Source organism: Hylobates moloch, unplaced genomic scaffold (genome assembly GCF_009828535.3).
Source record: "Hylobates moloch isolate HMO894 unplaced genomic scaffold, HMol_V3 SCAFFOLD_15, whole genome shotgun sequence".
Classification (NCBI taxonomy): Eukaryota; Metazoa; Chordata; class Mammalia; order Primates; family Hylobatidae; genus Hylobates; species Hylobates moloch.
The window spans coordinates 7,294,283-7,314,831 of record NW_026652290.1 but is presented as its reverse complement, the minus strand read 5'-3'; the positions used below and the strand labels follow the sequence as shown (position 1 = coordinate 7,314,831).

The 20,549-nt window shown below is 65.0% G+C and overlaps 2 protein-coding genes across 7 annotated transcripts in view; one reads left to right on the top strand and one right to left on the bottom strand.

Annotated features, from left to right (window-relative positions):
- The window catches only part of LOC116483644 (retinal rod rhodopsin-sensitive cGMP 3',5'-cyclic phosphodiesterase subunit gamma), a 223,324-nt gene extending 217,107 nt beyond the window's left edge, over positions 1 to 6,217 (top strand). Inside the window, exon 3 of the transcript XR_009209939.1 lies at positions 6,151 to 6,217. The gene's annotated coding sequence lies outside the window, so the exon portion shown is untranslated. The remainder of the gene's footprint in view (positions 1 to 6,150) is intronic.
- Positions 1 to 20,549, bottom strand: part of BAHCC1 (BAH domain and coiled-coil containing 1) — a 65,996-nt gene that overhangs the window by 17,957 nt on the left and 27,490 nt on the right. For 3 of the 6 annotated variants that reach the window (XM_058428355.1, XM_058428353.1, XM_058428352.1), the window contains 10 exons: positions 18,854 to 19,033; positions 9,244 to 9,366; positions 4,232 to 5,965; positions 3,879 to 3,987; positions 3,230 to 3,417; positions 2,973 to 3,131; positions 2,621 to 2,784; positions 2,118 to 2,445; positions 1,024 to 1,140; positions 30 to 842 (listed from right to left, as the gene is read on the bottom strand). In XM_058428355.1, coding sequence (XP_058284338.1) covers positions 30 to 842; positions 1,024 to 1,140; positions 2,118 to 2,445; positions 2,621 to 2,784; positions 2,973 to 3,131; positions 3,230 to 3,417; positions 3,879 to 3,987; positions 4,232 to 5,965; positions 9,244 to 9,366; positions 18,854 to 19,019 — 3,901 coding nt within the window. In that variant the 5' untranslated portion in view covers positions 19,020 to 19,033. Of the gene's footprint in view, positions 1 to 29; positions 843 to 1,023; positions 1,141 to 2,117; positions 2,446 to 2,620; positions 2,785 to 2,972; positions 3,132 to 3,229; positions 3,418 to 3,878; positions 3,988 to 4,231; positions 5,966 to 9,243; positions 9,367 to 9,852; positions 10,716 to 12,811; positions 13,191 to 18,853; positions 19,034 to 20,549 lie in introns of those variants that run through there. The other 3 variants (XM_058428356.1, XM_058428357.1, XM_058428354.1) reach the window with 3 other exon arrangements.

Genomic DNA, 20,549 nt, shown 5'->3' with positions numbered 1-20,549 from the left:
TGGGGGGTGGCAGCAACCACCGGGCTTACCTGGCACAGCCCTCTCACTCCTCTGCCGCTGGATTGCCAGGTCAGCCAGCTCGCTGAGCAGAGTGATGCCATGAATCCCTGAGCTGTGGGGCAGGGGGACGGTGCTGGGGGGCCCAGAGGCTGCTGGGGGCTGAGGGTCCGGTGGGCTGTCACTGGGCAGGTCCCCCAGGTCGATGGTGGCGGCCACCAAGGCATCCAGGCCTGGTAGCGCCCTGGGTGGGTGGCTGTTGTCGGGAGCTCCCCCACAGTCCTCTTCTGAGTCCTCCATGCTCTGCTGCCCCAGCTCGTCTTCTTCCAACTCGTCCTCCTCAGGGGCCGGCTGCTCCCCCTCGTCCTCAAGGGCACCCGGGCTCCCTGCTCGCTGCCCCAGGACTTGGGGGGAGGCCACCGATGAGGGCCCCTGCTCTCCCTCCTCCCTGCTCCTCTCTTCTCGTGCCCCTCCCTGAGTAGAATGAGCCTGGCCAGTAGCCTCGGGGCCCCCTGCCTCGAGGAGGGCCCCACGTTGCAGTTCTTGTAGCCCCTCAAGTGGGCTGGGGTCCACTGCCTTCCCCTGGGGTCCCCGCTCGGCAGGGTAGCGGGTGGCGGCAAGGTCCTGGGTGGCCTCCCTGGCCCCTGAGAGCAGCCCGGGCTCCTCCAGGCTCCTGGGGCTGCAGGGAGGCGGCTCCCCAGGCAGGAATGTCCTTGTGGGCTCAGGCTGGGCCCCTGGGGCGGCGGTTTGCATAGTTTCAGGGTCCTCGAGGTTAGAAGAGTGCACGTCTGAGGGTAGGGAGAAGCCCAGGCCAGCCACGGGGCGCAGGTATCCGGGAGGCAGGTCTGCAAAGGAGGGAACAGGTCAGCAGGGAGCTGGGAGTGGTGGTGAGGGGGTGTCCTGTGATAGGACAGAGGACAGTGGCCTCGAACCCTCAGACCCAAGCCCGTGCGGAAGGGTCCTGCACTAGCTGCAGGTCTGCGAGACTGGTGGCGGGGAAAGTGTTACGTTAATTAAGCGGGCAACCTGGCCGGGTGCAGTGGCTCACGCCTGTAATCCCAAAACTTTGGGAGGCTGAGGTGGGTGGATCATTTGAGGCCAGGAATTCGAGACCAGCCTGGACAACAGAGTGAGCACGTGCCACTACAAAAAAATTAAAGAACAATTAGCTGGGCGTGGTGGTGCATGCCTGTGGTCTAAGCTACACAGGAGGCTGAGGTGGGAGGATGGCTTGAGCCCAGGAGGCTGAGGCTGCAGTGAACCATGTTCGCGCCACTGCACTCCAGCCTGGGCAACAGAGGGAGACACCCTGTCTCAAAAAAAAAAAAAAAAAAAAAAAAAAAGTGTGAGCAGCCTGAGGCCAGGGGGTGGCCTCAGGAGCCATCTCTGGCATGGTGTGCTGTGGGTAACCAGAAAAGGGGGAATTTGTAAAACATGATGCTTCAATCAGGGTTTTCCCTGAACCAGAACAAGCCGGCAGCATTTCAGAGGCATCACATCCCATTAACTGCAAAAAAAAAAAAAAGCTAAGGGAAAAAAACTGAAAAACCCTCTACTGGCTCCGTCTCCTGACTGTGAAAGTAGGACGGGTTTTATGTTCGCCACACGGTTTCCAGTGTGGACTCTCAGTCCCACTCAGAGAGAATCAAATAGGCTGGTGGGGAGTGGATGGGCGGGTGGCAGGGGCTGAGGCCAGGCCCAAGACCCCCCACCCAGGCACCTCGCCTCACTGCCCCTCCCTCACCCAGCTTTGCTGAGACCCTGAATGGCAGCCTGGTCAAGTCCCATGCCCGGTGCCCCCAGGGTGCCAGCACCACCACCAGCAGGCCCCGCCTTCATTGCTGGAGGGCCCCCACGACGGCCAGCGGGACCCCGTCTTCCTCCCGCCTTCGTCAGCCCACGGCCAGGAAGGAGGCAGCTGGGGCGCTGTGTGCTTCTCCCATGGTCATTGGGAGGATTGGGAAGAGGGAAGAGAAAGGAAGGGAATAGCCACACTGCCCTGGGTCTGGGCAGGTGTGGAACCTCCCTGCAGGCAGCCCGGATTCAGCGCAGCCCTGCCAGGCAGGGGCAGGAGGACTTGGAGCGGAGCACAGCGGGCCAGGCCAGGCGGCTACCCTCACCTGGTTCGGATGTGACGATGTTGGCCGCGGACTGCTGACCCTCCCCATTCTTTTCCTCGGCACTGTGCACCCGGGAGCCAGGCCCTGGGCTGCTGGCAGGGCAGACATTTAAAGTGCATGGGGCGCTGGGCCGAGGTGGTGGGGTGGGACAGCTGGCGGGGGGCTTTGGGTCGGGCGGGTGGCAGCAGGGTGGCAGCTTGGTGGGGCCTGCAGCAGGTGAGGGGGCGCCCGGGGCCGTGGGGGTTAAGGCAACTGGCTTGTGGGTGGACTTCGGGGCCTTCTCCTGGGCGGGCTCCTCCAGATCCAGGTGCTGGTCTTCCGGCTTCCGCTGCCAGGGATGGGGGGAAGCTCAGCCAGGCTCAGGATGCCCTGACCCCAGTGGGCCCCCTGCTTGGGTTCATTCTGCCAGAGGCCAGGCATGCAGGGGTCTCCTCGAGCCAGGCCCGGCCAGGCAGGGAGGGGGAGAAGTGCCCGGCCCGGGTGGGCATGGCTGGGGGCGGTACCTGGAACTGGGTGGCCCTCTGCTGCTGCAAAGCATAGAGCTCCTGCTGCCGGAGAAGCTGTGGCCTCGAGTACACAGGGAGCTGGCCTGGGTGCTGCATGTGAGAGGTGGGGCCCCGGCCCCCATACATGGGGGGCCACAGCGAGGCCTGGTCCATGACATCCGCTGTGGGCAGGGCCCAGGAGGGGTCAGCCAGGCTGGGGAGGGGACAGCTCCGGGGCTGCTTCCCCGCCACCCTTTCCTCAGCCCACCAAGCCCACTGCTCCCTCCTGAACCCTGGCCAGCACACCCCTGGCTGCCCCTCCTTCCAACAGCACCCCCCAAGTGTAGCAGCCTGGACCAGGGGCCCTTACCAAGTGCGTGGGGGGCGCTGTGGGGTGTGGGCTCTGAGGGCAGGATGACCAGCTGCGTGGGGGCGTCCTGTGGGAGGGGGAAGACAGAGGGCACAGGGCCAGCCACGGAGGCGGGGAAGCCAGGGGGCAGATTCTGGTGCAGGGCAGGGTGCCCCAGGCCTGGGAGGCAGAGAGCACAGTGGTCAGGCCTCCCACTCTCAGGAACTAGGAGGGAACCCCCATCCCCCCAGGCCAGACCCCGCCCTTGGATCACTGACCGTAGGAGTGCCCCCCCATCCACAGGGAGGGGCTGCGGGTGCGGGGCAGCCAGGGGGGATGGGGGTGGGTGTGGGGGGCTGGGTCCCCGCCCAGCTGGCCGCTCTGCATCATGAGGTGAGGGGCCAGGTCCCCAGGGCAGCTGCTCGGTGGGTGGATCCGGGCGAACTCGACGCGGTCTTTGCTGTCCCTGTAAGACCTGGGGCTCAGCCCTGCCACCGGTGCCAATGCCCAGCTCCCCATCCCACCCCTGGCCCTTTGTGGTCTCTGTAAGACCCGGGTATCAGCCCCACCAACGGTGCTAATGCCTGACTCCCTGTCCAACCCCCTGCCATCAACCTGGGAGGGAGAACGGGACCTGGAGGCTCAGGGAAAACCCCAGGCTCCAGCCTCAGTGCTCTGCAGGGCTGACCGGGGGCCCTCCTGGCCCCTGAGAGTGGGCAACCTGACCGCTGCAGGGGGTTAGCTGAGACCCCCAACCCAGGGTGAGACCCCAGAAAGGCTCTAGGGGTGGGTAGAACCCCACTCACGGCCGGCCATAGAATCTGCTGCCCCAGCCACGACCACCCCTCTTTCTCCACGTGGCTCTGAGTGGGGAGCCCCAAGCCCAGGCCTAGCTCCACTCCCCAGGGCCACAGGCCCAGCTCTCACTGCAGCAGCAGCTCACGGCCGGCGAGCCCCAGGCGGTCATCACATAGCCGCGTCCTCTCCTCCTCAGCCTCCAGATCCAGTGCGTATGTGGAACGGGACCCACCGCCAGCTGCACAGGGTCGAGACAGCAGACGGGAGAGGGTTGGGGCGGCTAGGGAGCCACCAGCTAAGGCAAGCAGTGACCCCGCTTCGAGTTGGGGGGCCTGATGCACTGAGGAGGATCCCCTGGTCCTGGGGCCTTGGAGGGTCTGCCAAGGGCAGGTGTGGGAGCTGGGGAGCGGGGGCGCAGGGCAGGGCCAGCTGGGCCCCCTAGACTGGCCCGGCCTGCCTCCCTCTCTGTGCAGGGCCTGTACCTTTGAAGGCGGGGGCGGCCCGGCCCTGCCGCGCGGTGTTGGTGCCGTAGGCTGCCTCACACCGGCTAGCCGTGTCCTTCTGCCGGGCTAAGGCCACGGCAATGCCCACAGGGGGCTGCCGCACCTCCCCGTCGCTGTGCGTGGTGTCGTGCTCCCTGCTGCGGGCACAGTCCGGCCTCTCCGACTGGCCTGGGCCCTTAGAGGACAGGAACTTTGCTTCCTGCTGGACGCAGCTGGCCTTGAGGCCACTCAGGCCCACCAAGGGTGCCTTCTGGCCCACCACCAGGGCCTGGCTGCTGTACTTGAGCAAGTTCTTCATGGCCGAGACCTCGTCCGGCGGTGCAGGCAGTTCCTGGGGCAGAAGGGCCGCCTGCTGCAGGCCACTGCCAAAGGGGTCCAGGTAGGCGCCAGCCTTGCGCTCCTCGCTGATGGCCATGGTGGTGCCCTGGCCTGCCTGGACACCCCATGGGGGCAGGTGGGGCCCGCTGTAGCCCAGGGATGCCAGCTCCAGGGACTTGCGCTTGGCCTCAGCCCCAATGCCCCCCTGTTCCACCTCGGCGGCCACCAAGTGCTGCTGGTGCCTGATGCGGGCCACCTTCTGTGCCCCCGGGGGGCCAGTCGGGGCTTCCTTGACAACAGTCTTATCTAAAGTGCAGCAGGCCTGGGGGACCTTCCCGCCCAGCGGGTCCTGGTGACCAGGCCGGGCACAGTCCTGTGAAGAGGTGGGCAACTCGAAGTAGCCGCTTTTGTCCAGACCGCTTTTAGGGAGTCCGGGGAAGGAGGCCTCGGGGCCTGTGCTGCTGAGATAGTCCAGGCCCTTTAGCCGGGGGTTGAGGGCCACCTCAAAGCCCCCAGGCCGCCGCTCGCCCTTGCCCTCGGCCTTCAGGTGGGCATAGGAAACTCCATAGGGTGCAGCGTGGTCGGGGGCCACGGTTCCCTCCAGGTGCCGGTCCTTGCCCTCCCCTGCCACGGCACAGGCCTCGGCGGCCTGGAAGGGGCGGCCCTTGTCGGCCAGGTGTCCCACAGAAGGCACGAAGGTGGGCCCGCTGGCCTTTAGGTCCCGGGGGGCTTTGTCCTGCAGCGGGCAGAGCCCGTCAGGGCCCCCGTGCAGCTGCAGGCAGGGGAAGGAGCCGGCAGCCGTGCTGAGGGGCGGGGGTGGCCCGGTGTAGGATGCGGTGTGATGTAGCATCTGCCGCCGCTCCAGGCACTCGCTGAAGGCCGGCCCGGGCTCCGGGGGGCCTGCTGCCTCCTTTGCACAGCGCCCGGAGGTCGCCACCCCCGCGCCAGGCCGCCCCAGCATGCCCCCTGCACAGCTGGCTAGCGCAGCCCTGCCCATCTCGCCGTTGAGCACCTTGGTGTTGAGGAGGCAGGAGGTGAGGTGCTTGGGGCGGCCCTCACAGGCCCCTCGGGGTGCAGGGCCGCCCTCCCTGCAGTGCCCGTCGGCTGGCACGGGCAGCACCAGCTTGTGCCGCTCCTTGCCACCGTCCTCCTCTGCCGCTGGCCGCTCCTTGCCCTCAGCGGCCTTGCCCGCCTTCTCTCTGCCCAGCTCTTTGCCCACGAGGAAGCGGTCGAAGTCCTTGGGGCCCTTCTGCAGGGAGCCAGCCTCACCCCGGTCTCGATCCCGGCTGCAGGAGCCCATGGGGGGGGCAGGGGCCGCCCGGGCCACGCTAGGGAAGTTGTGGTTGGCCGGCAGCAGCGTGGGCTGGGGCGGCAGGTTGCGCAGGTAGAAGTTATCTGTGTGGGAAAGAGCCAAGGTCGATGGGAGGCCTTAGGGGCGAGGCTGGAGGAAGACTCCCTGACACAGGTTCTCCGGATGCCTCCCGGACACCCGCTGGCACTAACTCCAGGTTACAGCCTAGGGAAGGTTTTTGCTTTTTTTTTTTTTAAGACGGAGTCTCGCGCTGTCCTCTGTCACCCAGGCTGGAGTGCGGTGGCGTGATCTCGGCTCACTGCAAGCTCCACCTCCCGGGTTCACGCCATTCTCCTGTCTCAGCCTCCTGAGTAGCTGGGACTACAGGCGCCCGCCACCAGGCTCGGCTAATTTTTTGTATTTTTAGTAGAGACAGGGTTTCACCATGTTGGCCAGGATTGTCTCGATCTCCTGACCTCGTGATCCGCCCGCCTCAGCCTCCCAAAGTGCTGGGATTACAGGTGTGAGCCACAGCGCCGGGCTGGTTTTTGCTTTTGTTTTTATAAAATAGTAGTGAAATATGGGTAACATAAAATTTCCCATTTTTGGTGCACAGTTCAGGGGCACTGGGCACACTCCCCCTGCCGTGCAGCCATCACGAGCATCCATGGCCAGAACCTCTCACCTCCCCGAACTGAAGCTCTGTCCCCGTGAAACGCTCACCCTCTGCCCCCATGTTCAGCTCCCCACACCTCAGAGATGGGAGATGCAAACCCGAGGCCAGTCTCTTCCCCCGCCTGGGCCAGTGTCAGTGGGGATTTTCGGGGGATGCGGGGCAGGCAGTGAGTGTTACAGAGCATCCCTGCTGGGTCTTTACAAACAGGCACCAGGACGTTGGAAACCAGGGACAGGTGGCAGGCACAGCTCCTGGCGCCCCCGGAGGAGAGGCAAGGAAGGACGGGCGGGTCGTGGAGGAGGGGCTCACCCACCTGCTGGACGACCCTGGGAGCTCCCAGCCCCTTGGCCTCTCATCTGGGTGTCTCAGGCTGGTGGGGCTAGGGTAATGTGTTGAAATGGAGAAAGGCCAGTGGCTCCAGGGGCAGAGAGCAGCAGCTGTGCTCACCCTGCCTGGTGGGTGGTGAGTGTCTGGGGTCCCTGAAATGGTTGCCCAGCCTGGGCCCTCGGTCTGGGCCCTCCCTTCCTGGCTAGGGTCTGCCCCAAGCTCTCCAGACTGCAGGCTGCCCTGGGGTTACCCATCGCCCCACAGAGGGGGCCAGGCCACCGCCTCTGGGGACCCTGGGGGGGGGGGCTGTCCCTCTCCACACCCGGCTGGGTGGGTGGGCAGCAGGGTGGTGCCAAGAGCAGAGGGAGCTGACAAGGGGGGAAACAAAAGAAACATTTGGAACTCGTAAAATTGTCCTTAGGCATGTAAATTCCTTGTCAATTTCCTGCTAATTAGAAACAAGGGGGAAGGGGAGCGGGAAGGGGCTAGCCCCAGCGAAACCTAATTAGCTCCATTTCCAAAACCAAATACTGTTCTTGGACACAGCTCCACCACAATATTGTGAAAGCCGAGAGGCCTGGCCGGCCCACTGCCCAGAGGGAGTCCCCTGTGCTGGTGGAGGGGTTGGGTTTCTGGGGCTGGGACCAGCCACCTGCCCGCCCCTGACAAACACTGTCAAAATAACTGCACGTGCTGGGGCTGACACGGGTCTGGGGGAACGGGGCCTGCGGGGCTGTCCTCTGGGCAGCAGAGCCCCTCAGCCTCCAGCCGCAGGAGCTGGGGTGTGGGGTGAGGAGATGGGTTTGGGTGCCTGTCCTGGGTGAGAGCTGAATCCCCTGGGTGGGGCTGGTGGTGAGTTCCTGGCCCCCATGCCTGCTGCCCTGCAGCTGGCTGGCATGGGCAAGACCAAGGCCCTCCTGAGCCTTAGCAAATCTCGGGCTCCTGCAGGCGTGGAAGTGCAGGCCACACAGAGGTCCTGGAGTGAGTATGAGGTGGGGAGAAGGGGCTGAGGGGCAGCCAAGAGAGGGCGGGCAGACTGGCCTCAGGTCCCCACCCCCCAGCTCACACTCAGAGTTGGGGTCATCATGGCCACTCATGAGCACAGGCTCACTGGGGTCCCCTCCCTCCATTCCCTGCAGGGTGTCTGGTCCGCCTCCCAGGCCCTGCGGGGGGCTTTCTGGGCCTCTCCTCTGCCCCCACCCTGAGCTCCAGCCCGAAACGCCAGGGCTCCCAGGGGCTGTGCGGAAACCATCTGTCCCCACGTCCCTTCTCATCCCCCGAAGCCTGGGCATCCCTCTCCACAGTCGGGACAACCTCCCAGTCCACCCGTCTGCACTGACCACACCCCGTGTGTCCAGACACCTCTTGGATCCCCGTGGGGAGACGCCCCAGCCCCTCTGCACTGAAGCAGAACTCACCCCAATGTCCAACTGCTGCTCCCCAGGTGCACCCTCCCATAGCCCAGGCCAGAAACTGGGGGTCACCTAGACCGCTCTATCCCTCCCTGCCCCCAATCTCCCTCCCAGATATCACCAATGCTGGCTCCTGTGGGGCCCCACACCTGTATCGCTTCTCACTGGAACCCGGTAACTAACTGATGGCTTCCTGCTCCAGCCTCCTGGTGTCACCCCAAAGAGAACTTTTTAAAATGCAAATGAGATGTCACCCTACCAGAGGAAACCCAACTTGGAGGTAAGGAGGACCCACACCCACCGCACCTCCAGCCAGGCCCTCTCGGGTACCCCGAGGGGACTCACTGGCACCAGGACTCGGCTCTGCTGGGCCTGAGCTTCCTCTTCCCCAAGGCCCCACCGGCTCTGACTTCTCAGCAAAGACAAACTCCGCATCCCTTCTGCGGGGATGCCTGCTGCCAATGGGGTGAGCAGCCCCTTACGGGGTTAGGGGGCTGGGCCTCGTGCAGCCCAGGTCTAGCCCAGGCCGCCAAGTGTGTAAGCCAGGAAGTGCGGGCTTCTGTGGGCTTCCTGCAGCCCCCACAGGATGCATCCTCCTCCTAAGCGACCCCACGATCCCCGGGCTGCTGGGGGCTGCAGGGCAAGGCCAGGTCCTGAGGAAGCTGGTGGGGCTGGGGTGATGAGGAAGGTGGGCACCAGCTCAGCTGCTCCCACCTGAGCGCTGAGAGGTCTTGAGACAGCGTGACCTGGGAACTGAACCTGCGCCTGGGGGTGGTCCTGGGCCCCTGGGTTTAAATCCTGAGGGGCAGGCCCACCCTCTCCTCTAGCCCCCGCCCTGGCCTCGATGACACCTGGTGGGAGGGCTCACCTAGGCTGGGCTGGCCTTTCCCTTGTGCCCCAGAAGCTCCTTCGCCCCCTCCCCACCTCCAGCTGCCTGCTCCCCACGCCGGCCCCACGCTGCACTTGCCTTTTTGGGTTCCATAGAAACGGTGCTGCCCATAGAGAACGTTGCTGTTTCCATGGTGATCCAAGTGGCTCACGGGTAGGAAGGTGGATGCCAGACTCCCCGAAAATCTGGGGTACCCCGGAGCTAGAGAAGCAAGAGACCCAGTTGCAGAGGCAACTCCCAGCCCCCTAGCCCGCACTCGCCCTGACCCCAGGGAGGCAAGAAGCCGGCAGGCAGCCCAGGAGCGATGTCCCGCAGAGCCCAGCACGCAGCCGCCAGGGGGAAATCAACCCATCAATACATCATATTAACTCTGACTCGACTAATGCCATCCCTCCGGTGCGGCACAAATTGAATTGCTGATGGGCTGGGGAGAGGGGAGGACGGACGAGGGGGCCTCTGTTCCCTCCCAGCAGCACTCGGGATCGCGGAAGCTCCCAGGCTGGGCAACAAAAGGGACTCTGGGGAGGTTTTGTGGGAGAAGGTGGCACGGTGGACAGACTCTGCGCCAAGGCCCTGGCCAAAGGACAACCAGGCCCGGACTTGGCCTCCCCAAGGCAGGCCCCAGGGCCCAATGGACAGCCCAGGCCAGGGGCCAGTGCTGCTGGGGTGTGGCCAGCCTCCCCTGACCCTGGCTGGAGGTCACAGGTGTGTCCATCCGATGCCGAGTTCCCACCACGGCCAGGCCTCTTCCGGCTCTGAGATCTGCACAGGGTGGGGAAGGGACGGGGGCAAAGAGTTCCTTGCACAGGCCCCAGCCCCAAAACCCCATCATGCCAGACAGGCCCCTCTGTAGGCTGAGGGGTCTGTCTGTCCCTCAAGGCAGCCACATTTCTGAGAGGCCTGCCCCTGCCCGGCACAGGAAAGCCAGCCACACCCAGCTACCCACGCGGCTGGGCCTGGGTCTTGGGACAGCTCTGGCTGTGTGGGGCACACTTGCCCCCGCCCAAGGGATGAAGCACAGCCGGCAGGTCAGGACAGGGCTGAGCATGGCCTGGGAGGCCTGCAGGCACCAGAACCCAGCCCAGGGGCTGCAGAGAACATGTCTGCTGGACACCAGGGACACCAGCCACAAGGAATGTGGCTTCTGGTTCCCCAGCAGAACCCTGGGCCACGGGCAGAGCTCTCGGACTCAGACCCGCCCAGCCCCAGCCCCAGCCCTGCGTGCAGTGCCGGTGGTGCCAGTGCCAGCTGGCCCGCCATAGCAGCTGCCTGAACGTGAGCGCCGAGCGGCTGGCTGTGGTTGGGGGTCCGGCAGCCTTTTGTAGGCCTGAGGAGAAGACATTTGAGGCAGCAACCCACAGCTTCAACCTGCCAGAATGAACCAGAAGGAATGCAGCTGGGCGGGGCAGGACGGGGGGCCCTCACCCTCTAAAACTCCTGCTCTGAATCTTCCCTGGACAACAGGCCCCCTAGTCCAACTGGGGCACCCCACACCCCAATCCCAGTGGGTCCCCCGGCAGTGGCAGGCACTGTTCGATCCTCTCTGGCTCAGTGGATCCCAGGGAAATCTCTGGAGCTTGAGCCCCGGGAGATGCTCCAGGAAACCCAAGCTCTGGGGCACCAGCTCCAAGAACGCACCCCACACACATCCCATTTGGAGTCTTGTGCAGGGCGTGAGCACAGGAAAGGCCCTGGGAAGTCCTGAGACACGGAGGCCTGCTTGACAGGGTGAAGTCCCATCTCCCTGTGAGGCCGCACATCCCAGGCCAAGTCTGGGAACCTGGGGAAGGCGCCCTGGCCCTGGTGCGGCCCTGCAGCTGCCCTCCAGCTGAGGACACGGGGCTGAGGCTTGAGCCTGGCCGACCGGCCTGGCCTGTGTGGGAGCTGCATCTGGAGCAGCTGTTTACCAGATTAAACTCCAATCCTGGAAGATTCGACCAAAGCTGAGGGGGACGGGGTGGGAGCGACCTGGGGCGGGGGTAGGGGAGTGACAGGGCAGGGGGCAGGGCTTGGGGGGCACTAGTTAAACCTCCACAGCTGTCCCCCTTTAATTGGCTGCTGTTAAATGTTTTACGAGGCCTCATTTTGGTAAACAGAAGTCTGTAAATTCCTCCTTCCCAGACACCGTTTCCCAGGCATGGAGCCCCTGTCCCCCTCCGGAGGTCCAGGCCTCCAGCCCATCCGCTCTCCGGGGGGAGCAGGCACTCAGCTGGCGGAGGAGTGGGCTCCTTCCCGCCAGTCCCCTCTGGAGGCAGCTGAGGGTGGGCAGCTATGCATGTCCCTCAGCTGCTGGGCCTTGGCTGGTGGCCCCTGGGCTGGGGAGCAGGGCAGCATTGGCCAGGGCCCTAAGACCAAAGGCCTGGCTGGTGCCCCCATCCTTGCCTGCTCAGGTCCCCACCTCTGAGGCCCCAGAGGGAAAGTTAGGGAGCCAGGGGAGGAGGAGGGAGTGGGGAGATGGGATGGAGGGGCGGGGAGCAGAGAGGGAGGGGCTGGGTGCCAGAGAGGCCCAGTCCGCAGGGTGGGGTCATCTTTGGGCAGGGGGCAGAGGGAGGAAGGGAAAAGGTCCTCCCAGCCCAGCGGCAGAAAGCCCCTTTCTTTTTCCCAATAAGATCGTACTCTCAAAACTGAGAAAGAAAATTAAAAAATGATTTTTATGAATCAGAGGAGCTGTTCTGAGGCCAGAAGGCAGGGCTGCTGCGGCTGGCCCGGGGACACACAGGCATCCTGGAAGGGGCTGCCACTGAGGAGGAGGGGAAGACAGGGCTGCTGTGGCCAGACCGGGGACACAGAGACTGATGACACCTGCCCTGGGCACACGGGGGCCTCGGTGGACTGATGACACCTGCCCTGGGGACACGGGAGCCTTGGTGGACTGATGACACCTGCCCTGGGCACAGGAGGGGCTTCGGTGGACTGATGACACCTGCCCTGGGGACACGGGGGCCTTGGTGGGCTGATGACACCTGCCCTGGGGACACGGGGGCCTTGGTGGACTGATGACGCCTACTCTGGGCACAGGAGGGACCTCGGTGGACTGATGACACCTGCCCGGGGCACAGGAGGGACCTCGGTGGACTGATGACACCTGCCCTGGGCACAGGAGGGACCTCGGTGGACTGAAGACGCCTGCCCTGGGCACACGGGGGCCTCGGTGGACTGATGACACCTGCCCTGGGCACACGGGGGCCTCGGTGGACTGATGACACCTGCCCTGGGCACACGGGGGCCTCGGTGGACTGATGACACCTGCCCTGGGCACACGGGGGCCTCGGTGGACTGATGACACCTGCCCTGGGCACACGGGGGCCTCGGTGGACTGATGACACCTGCCCTGGGCACACGGGGACCTCGGTGGACTGATGACACCTGCCCTGGGCACACGGGGGCCTCGGTGGACTGATGACACCTGCCCTGGGCACACGGGGGCCTCGGTGGACTGATGAAGCCTGCCCTGGGCACAGGAGGGACCTCGGTAGACTGATGACACCTGCCCTGGGCACACGGGGGGCCTCAGCAGTGACCGCAGCTGTGGGCAGTTCCCACTCCCACTCTAGGGCCGGAAGGGCCTACAGCCTTGCAGCGGCCCCTTCCCTAGTCCTGTCTGCTCTCTGCCATACACCCCTGCTCCCACACACAGGCCCCTCACCCCAGGTGGGCAGACCCCCGGGCGTGCAGGCTGTGTTTCAAAGTGCAGCTCCTGGGACATGAGTGGTTGGTGGGAGGCATGGCAGGAGATTCCTTCTTGGAGCTGGAGTGCCCAATCCTTGGGGCCCCCTGAGGCTTCGGAAGCTCAGCCTCTTCCCCATCCACAGGCCTGCAGGGAACTGGCCCAAGTGGTGACCCACAGCTGCCTCAGGGGCAGGCCGGGCCAGCTCCATCTGTTCCCAGGCTGAGCAAGGTGGCTAAGAGCAGGAGCAGGTGCCAGGTTCCCATGGGAGCCTCTAGAACGAATGCAGTGGGCAGCCTGCCCAGGATCCAGGCACCAACCCCACAGGGAGGAGCGCAGCTTTCCTGGGGATGGGGGAGGGAGGGGGGCCCGGGGTTGGGGGGGGGGGGGGGGCCCGGGGATGGGAGGGAGGGTGGGTCTGGGGCTCAGGGGGCGGGTGGGCCCGGGAGGGTAGGTCTGGGGCTGGGGGCAGAGGTTGGGGTTGGGTCTGGGGCTGGAGGGGAGGGTGGGCCCGGCGATGGGAGGGAGGGTGGGTCGGAGGCTGGGGCCGTCCTCAAGCCACAGGAGGCAATGGACAATTCTCAGAACGTGGAGCTAGAAGCAACCGCACAATCCCCAAAGCCTTCACTGGCATCCTGGACATCAGCTCTGGCTACCAGGGAACTCCCTCCTGCCTGTCCACCAGGACCTTCCTCATGTTCCCCAGGCAGCGTCCTTGACATGCAGGTCATTGTACCGGGGCCACAGGCACACCACCAGCCAGCCCCACACACAGGCACACAATAGATGGTGCACCTGCCGGGGCGGCTGCACCATCGGTCAGGTCCAGGGATGTCAGCCTAGGAAGGCTGCACCCCATCCCCAGTGACCAAGGCCACTGGCCCCAGCAGTGGACAGCAGCCGCAGGACACGGGAGGGAAGTTGCTCTCTGTGCCTGTATCACATGGGGTCTGGACAGCTGTTCTCATTGGTGTGGCAGATAGAGAAACCGAGGCTGGGCATGTGAACTCAAGGCTAAGGCAGCTCTGGGTCTGGGAAGACCCCTGCCCTGCCCACCTGCCCTGCACATGGCAGGGGCCCATGCCGCATCTGCCACAGTCCCGCCCTGTCCTGCGGTGCCTGGGTGTGCGCAGGGTCTGGGGTGCAGCCTCCTGGGTCCCAGAGCAGCCTCTAGCCGAAGTCCCTGGCTCCTGGAGAGCAGGAGCTTGCAGGGCAGAGGGGACACCCACTCCAAAGCACGGCAGGTCAGAGGGCAGGGAGGGGATGAGGGGACAGGCTCTCAGTCACACATAATCCTCACCCTCAGTTTCCTCACCTGTAAAATGGGTGCAAGCGCCACTGTGCTGTGCAGCATTGCCAGGGGGAGGCAGGTGCCATCCCAGGGCCAGACTCATGACAGAAGTGCCGTCATCCTGCCCAACCTCAAGCCAGGGCTGGCCCTGGGATCCCTGCAGCTGCAGGGACCAGGCCCTTTATCCAAACCAGGGGTGGCCCTCTCCCCAACCTCCCTGGGGCTCAGGTTCTGCCACCTGGGATGTCCCTATCCTGGCTTCCCCAGGTCTGTGTCTCCCCTAGCCACCTCCATACCAGCCTTCTGCCAGGCGTGGACCTGGGTGCTGGTCACCATGGCCATGGGATGAAACCCCTGCCCTCAACAGTGACTGGCAGCACTCAGCCAGGCCGTGAACATGAGGCTCATAAAGTCTCAGTGGGTTGGGGGTTGGGAACTGCCAGGGCCTGAGGGCAGACTCCAGTGGGGACAGGAGGCTGGGACCCTGGCAGGGTGCAGGCCAAGGCAGGCCACCGTGAGGGGCCGAGGGTATGGGAGGGCTGGCTCCAGAAAGCCATAGGACGCCTCAGGAGGGGGGATCATAGGCCTGGATGGGGCAGCCGCCCTCTGGCTGAGAGAAGCTGCCGGGAGGTAGCCGGCCCAGCAGAGCCCCTCCACCCCCACGCCGGGACCCCCACGCTGTCCCCTCCACCCCCACGCCAGGACCCCCACGCTGTCCCTCGCATCCCAGGGGAGCCAGCTTGTCACCACTGGCCCAACTCTCCCTCGCACATGGGAGGGGACAGCAGGTCTGGGCAGGGCAAGGGCCACCCCCCCCCCATATAGATGTGGGGGTCCTGGAGTGAGCCCAGGTAGAAACGTCAGTGCTGGGGTGGTCAGCGGGCCTGTGGGAGACAGATCAAGAGGCTGTTTTAGCCACTGAGGAAACCGAGGCTGGGAGAGGAAGGAGAAGCTGAAGGGGTCTGGGAGGAAGTGGCGGGTCCCAGGCAGGCATCACAGGAAGGATGGAGCTGGGGCCCCAGTACCTCTGAGGGCACTCGGGGTGGGTGGGTGCTGGTGGGACCTCTGTCCCTCAAACAGATGTGGTCCCAGCTCCTGCTCACTCCCAGCAGCACCAGCGAGTCCCGAGACCTCAGAGGGGATGAAGGGGACAGAGGGGCAGCTGGCAGGATGCAGGAAGCTTCGGGGCTCCGTTGGCAGGGAGTGCTCGGCATGTGTAGCCCCAGACCCCCGGGAGCTGGCCAGGCCCAGTGAGAAGTGGCCGCTGGTGGGGCGCGGTTCTGACCAAGAGGCCGGCCAGGCGAAGAGCCAGTGCATGTGTGTGTGCCTGCCACCCCCGTGGCACCCCCCAGGTGGCACAAGAGACCACCAGTGGCCTCAGTGGGCAGCTCAGCAGCCCCTGCCCCCACCCCTTCCCAGCTGAGCCCCCCAGGAACAGAATCCTCTTTCATTGGCCCTGTGGGTGGTCCTGGCCAGGCAGCTGGGGGGCGCAGTGGGGAGGGAGGGGACCAGGCCTGCTGACAATAGGGCCAGCTGTGCGTGCCCCCACCCTGCTCTCATCCTCATCCACCCAGGACAGGCTGCACGGCAGGAGCTCACCTCTGCCCCTGGCCAGTTCCGCCGCCCACCCCCACCTCAAGCCCCAGGGAGGCCCAGCGCTGGCAGGAGCCCGAGCCTCGGGTGAGCTGCAGGCCGGGAGGAGCTGAACAGACAGGCTCTGCCCAGGCCAGATGTTCCGGGCGGCTCCTCCAGCTCCAGGCTGCCTCTGCTGCACCCCCAGCTGCTCCCCCGGGGAAGCAGGAAGCCCTGGCCTGCTCGAGGGGCTGCCCTGCAGATGGGGAGAAAGGAGGCCCCGCCTAGCATGGGGGGTTCCTGGGGCTACCCCAACCTGGGTTCCTGCTGGCCTGCCCCACCCTGGCCTACCTACCCTCAAAGAAAGCCCTGGGCTGGGGAGGGGGTGGCAAACTGGCTTGGCTGGGCACCTGCCTCCTGCCCATCCTGGGCCACTAGAAGGAAACGTGGGCAAGGCTGACCGCCCAGGCAGCCCGCTATGCCTGCTGGCCCCCACTCTCCGGCCGAGTCGCGTGCCCCCCGCCCACCTCGCTCCCCTTCCCCCATGAACACACATGGCAGAGAAACAGGCTCAGCGCACGGGGAGCCAGCTGGCACCCTGTCAAACTAGCAGCCAGGCATGCTGCCCGGGCAGCCAGCCAGCCTCTCACCCTGGCCCGCCCGCCCTGGCCTCTGCCTCTCAGCTCACAGCGCGGCAGCTCCATGTGGTCTGTCGGGGAGCACGGCTGCGTGGCAGGGAACCCCTGCAGGGAGGGGAGGGGATCCCAGGAGGTGGGACAACTGAACTGAAGGCAGAGCAGGGGACAGCAAGCCGGAGCATGGGCCTCGCAGGTGTGTGGCCTTGGAGGCTCTGCCACCCTCCGGGGGCACCCACACCCATCCTCAGCCCCGGGTGGGCCCTGCATTCTGGGGCCCAGGTGGGCGGATCAGAGGCCACGCCCCGCGCCCCCTTGTCCTGCCTCCACCTGTGCTGGTCCACCCAGCCCACTGTCCCGCACACGTGCCCGCCCCCACCTGACACGGACAGCGGGAGATGCATCTCGCCCAGCCAGGGTGCCAGGTGCCCAGCAGGGTGGACAGGTGAACCTCCTCGGTGTGACACAGCCAGGGCCGCTGTGGGCACTGTCCTCTCCTCCTGCACAGGCTACCCCCGCCTGGAGGAGCTACTTCCCTGGGACGCAGACAGAAGGGGCTCAGAAGCCCAGACGCCACGGGCTCATGGCGACACTTGTGGCAGGACATTGGCCTCCCACCCAGCCAGGGGGACTCCCAAGGGCTCGGGAGCAGACGGAAGCCACTGATGCCGGGCCCCATGTGAGGGGCTGAGAAGTGGTGGGGGTCCCCGGGGTGGGATGTGGGCAGCTCCGCCCAGGCAGCCGTTGGCACAAGGGGAAGTGAGTGTCTAGAGGCCGTTGGGGGTGCTGTCTGCCTGCGGGCCACCACACACCCACCCTCTGAGCAGCCCCCAGAGAGGCAGGACGGGGGCTCCAAGGCAGGTGGTGCTACCCACAAACGGCCCTCCTTGCTGCTGGGGTCCCCCAGGGTGGGCGGAGGGAGCGGGGTAGGAGCTCTCTCCTGGCGCAGAAAGCATTGGGGATGGGCTGGTGCCACTTCTGGGCCCTGACTAGGGGCCACCACTGCCAGGAGGGGAAACCAAGTCAGTGGTCCTAGGTGGATCTGTGCACCTGTGGCTGGGCCGGGACCAGGCAGCGGCCGTTGCGTCTGTTGTGGGGGGTTCACCACGGCTGCCGCAGGCCTCCCCTTCCTGCTGCCCCCATGCCAGGCCACCCTCCTCCTTCCCACAGACATCCTGGGAGCCAGATGCTGCGGCTGACCGGGGCGTTTGCCCACAGACACAAAAGGCTGAGGCGGGGTGGGGGATATGAGCCAGGAAGGCAGAGCCCCCACAGCCAGCCCAGGAGCCGTGGCCAGCCTGGTCTCCCCTCCAGGAGGCCGCTGGTAGTGCATGGGCAGGAGGAAGTGGCAGGGGAGTCTGGGCAGGAGAGTCTGGGCCGAGGACTCCATGCTGCCCACCGCGTCCCAGGGTAGCGGGCCCCCCTGCACCCAGGAAGAGGCCGCTCCTTCTTGCTGCCCAACATGTGCACCCTGAGCCGAAAGCCCAGATTATTTCAGCAACTGTCCCTCACTCGTCACCTGTTCTGTTTGGAAAACAGCCCCTTTCTTGTTGCACAAAGAGAGGTTTCTCTGCTTCCAGCAGTGCCGGGTGCTAATCTCCCTGCCTGGAACGGGGCGATGGCGTGGTGTGTGGGTCCGCGGTGCTCTGTAAACACGACGCCCGCCGCTCAGCAGTCATTGAGTTACGGCAGTGCTGGGTGCCAGGAGCGGAGAGCCCTGTGTGCCCGCTGCCAACTGCAATTACCTCTGCATGCCAGCCGCGGGGGGCGGGGGGAGCTTAACCCTTCCCACGCTGTAGGGTTGGGGTGGCCAAGGGAATACCAGCAACTGTGGGCCCAAGGACATGGGGGCCCAGGGCCGCCTCCTAGGCTGCAGGGCAAGGGGTCTGAGCAAGCACGGGGATCCGGGCAGGGGTGCCCTGCCAGGGAACGGCCGGGGGGGGGGCACCTCCAGGGGTCTCCTGCTGGCCAGGCAGCCTGAGAGTAGCCAGTATTCGTGAGGCACCTACTGTGTGCCTAGGACTGTGTCCCATGGCGAGGCAGGTGGCCTGGGAGGAACTCTTTGTCCCGGGCCAGGCCCCTGGGTGGCAGCCCGTGTGCGCTGACAGCTCTCCCCACCCCGCCCCCCTCCCAGCTGGCACATCTGGAGCCCGCCTCTTAGCGTCTGGGGAGGTGGGGCACGGCCACTGTGAGGGTGAGCACAGCCCGGCCGGCCCAGCTGTGCTCCACATTTTCTCAGCTCCCCAGAGCCCCTCCTGGCCCCCCCGTTTCCCCTTGCTGCCCATCTGGAGCACACATCTGGCCAGGACCACTGCTGAACAGGCCGCCCTTGTTTCCAACCAATCACCACTTCCCCCGGGGCTTCCTCGGCAGGGAGGCAGCCTCACCTGAGCTTGCTTGTCAACGTCCACCGGCCTGGTTCCCACTGCCACGGTGGGAGCCCCTCACCTGCCCCTGGCCCGGGCACCAGGGTCAGTCTCTTGGCCACCAGGGCATGGCTGGGAGCCCAGTCCACCAACTTACCTTCGTGGGAGTGGGAGAACCAGATCTGGGAGGTGGCGGGGTGGGAGCCACGGTAGGGCTGCTCAGGCGGGGAGGAGCTGGGGCCGCTGGGGTGCGTGGAGGCTGCTGAGCCCAGGCTGCTGGTGAGGAAACTGCCCATGAAAGAGGAGGCCGGAGAACTTCCCATCAGGCGGCTGCTGGCTGTGGACACAGGGCAAGAGTGAGTCTGGGGGCAGCTCCCAGGGTATGGCCTGAGGCAGGGCTGGGGCAACACCACAGCCCTTCTCCACAGGGGACTCTCAGGCCCCAATCTCCCCTGGAGCCTCTGTCTTTCAATAGCCAAGAAACCGATGACGGGAAAGGCTACCCACATAGGCCTTTGACTGCCACACTCGGAGTCCTGAGTCTTTTGGTGCCTCAGGTGTCCTGGTACTGACACCCTCCTGCTGTTGCAAACCCAAGAACGTCATCTTTGTCACAACCACATCACCACCACCACCACCACCAACCACATCACCCACCACTATCACCACCAACCACATTACCACTACCATCACCATGAACCACATCACCCGCCACCACCACCACCAACCACATTACTACCAACCACATCACCCACCACCACCACCACCACCAACCACCACACCCCCCCAATCACCATGCTCCCAACCACATCACCATCACCACCACCACACAACACCAACCACATCATCATCACCAACCACATCACCTCCACCACCATGCCCCCAACCACATTACCACTACCATTACCACCAACCACATCATCCACCACCAGTACCAACCACATTCAACAACCACCACAACACCACCACCATCACCAACCACAACAACCACATTACCAACAATAGCCAATCACCATCAATAACCACATCACTCACCACCATCACTGTCACCACCACTACCACCCAGGTGCTGGGTACTGCGCCAAATCAACTTTCGGGGCCTGTGGATGGGCCTCCTCTTCACAGAGAGAGCAGCTCCAAGAGGAAGGCAGCTCCAAGGCCTCTTAGACACTGGCGAACTTGCCAAAAAGGTCAAGGTGATACATGAGGCACCAGGGTCAGCGGGGCCCCAGCCATAGGCCCTGTGTCAGCTCCACCGACCCCACAGTCTCGGCCCCTCCAGGCAGCACTGGGAGGAGCTGTTCTCTCTCCCAAGTGGGGTCCTCATCCCTCTACCCAGGCCCAATAAACTGACTTGTCAGACAGAAGTGGCCCTGTCTCAGGTGAGCAGAGGGAGAAACTGAGCCAGGGGGAAGACCGAGAGCGGGGGACAGAGGAAGGAAGGGCGGCGCTGAGGACGGATCTGCTTCTAAAATCCCTTCAGGGTTCCTAGGGCTGGGCCCCGACTGGGCTGGCACAGAGCTGCGGATGGCGCTCACCTCTGGGTCAGGTGGAGGCAGCGAGAGGCTCCTTCCTGGGCACCGCCAGGATACCCCGCACTTCTCCTGGCAGCCTGAGTGTGGGAAACGGTGAGCCCCCAGGGCCCCAGGCCTCGCCCAGCCCAGCTCTCCCGGACCATCGGCCCGCCTGCATGCTTGCCTGTGGCCCCTCAGCTGTGCCCCCCTCTGCCCAAGTCCAGTGGCCAAGGCCAGCCCAAGGGAGCCTCCCAGGGTTGCCATGACTACCGGCTCCTGCACACGGAGGACACAGCACACACAGATTTCTGCACACGGTGGCCCTGCTGCTCCATGGGT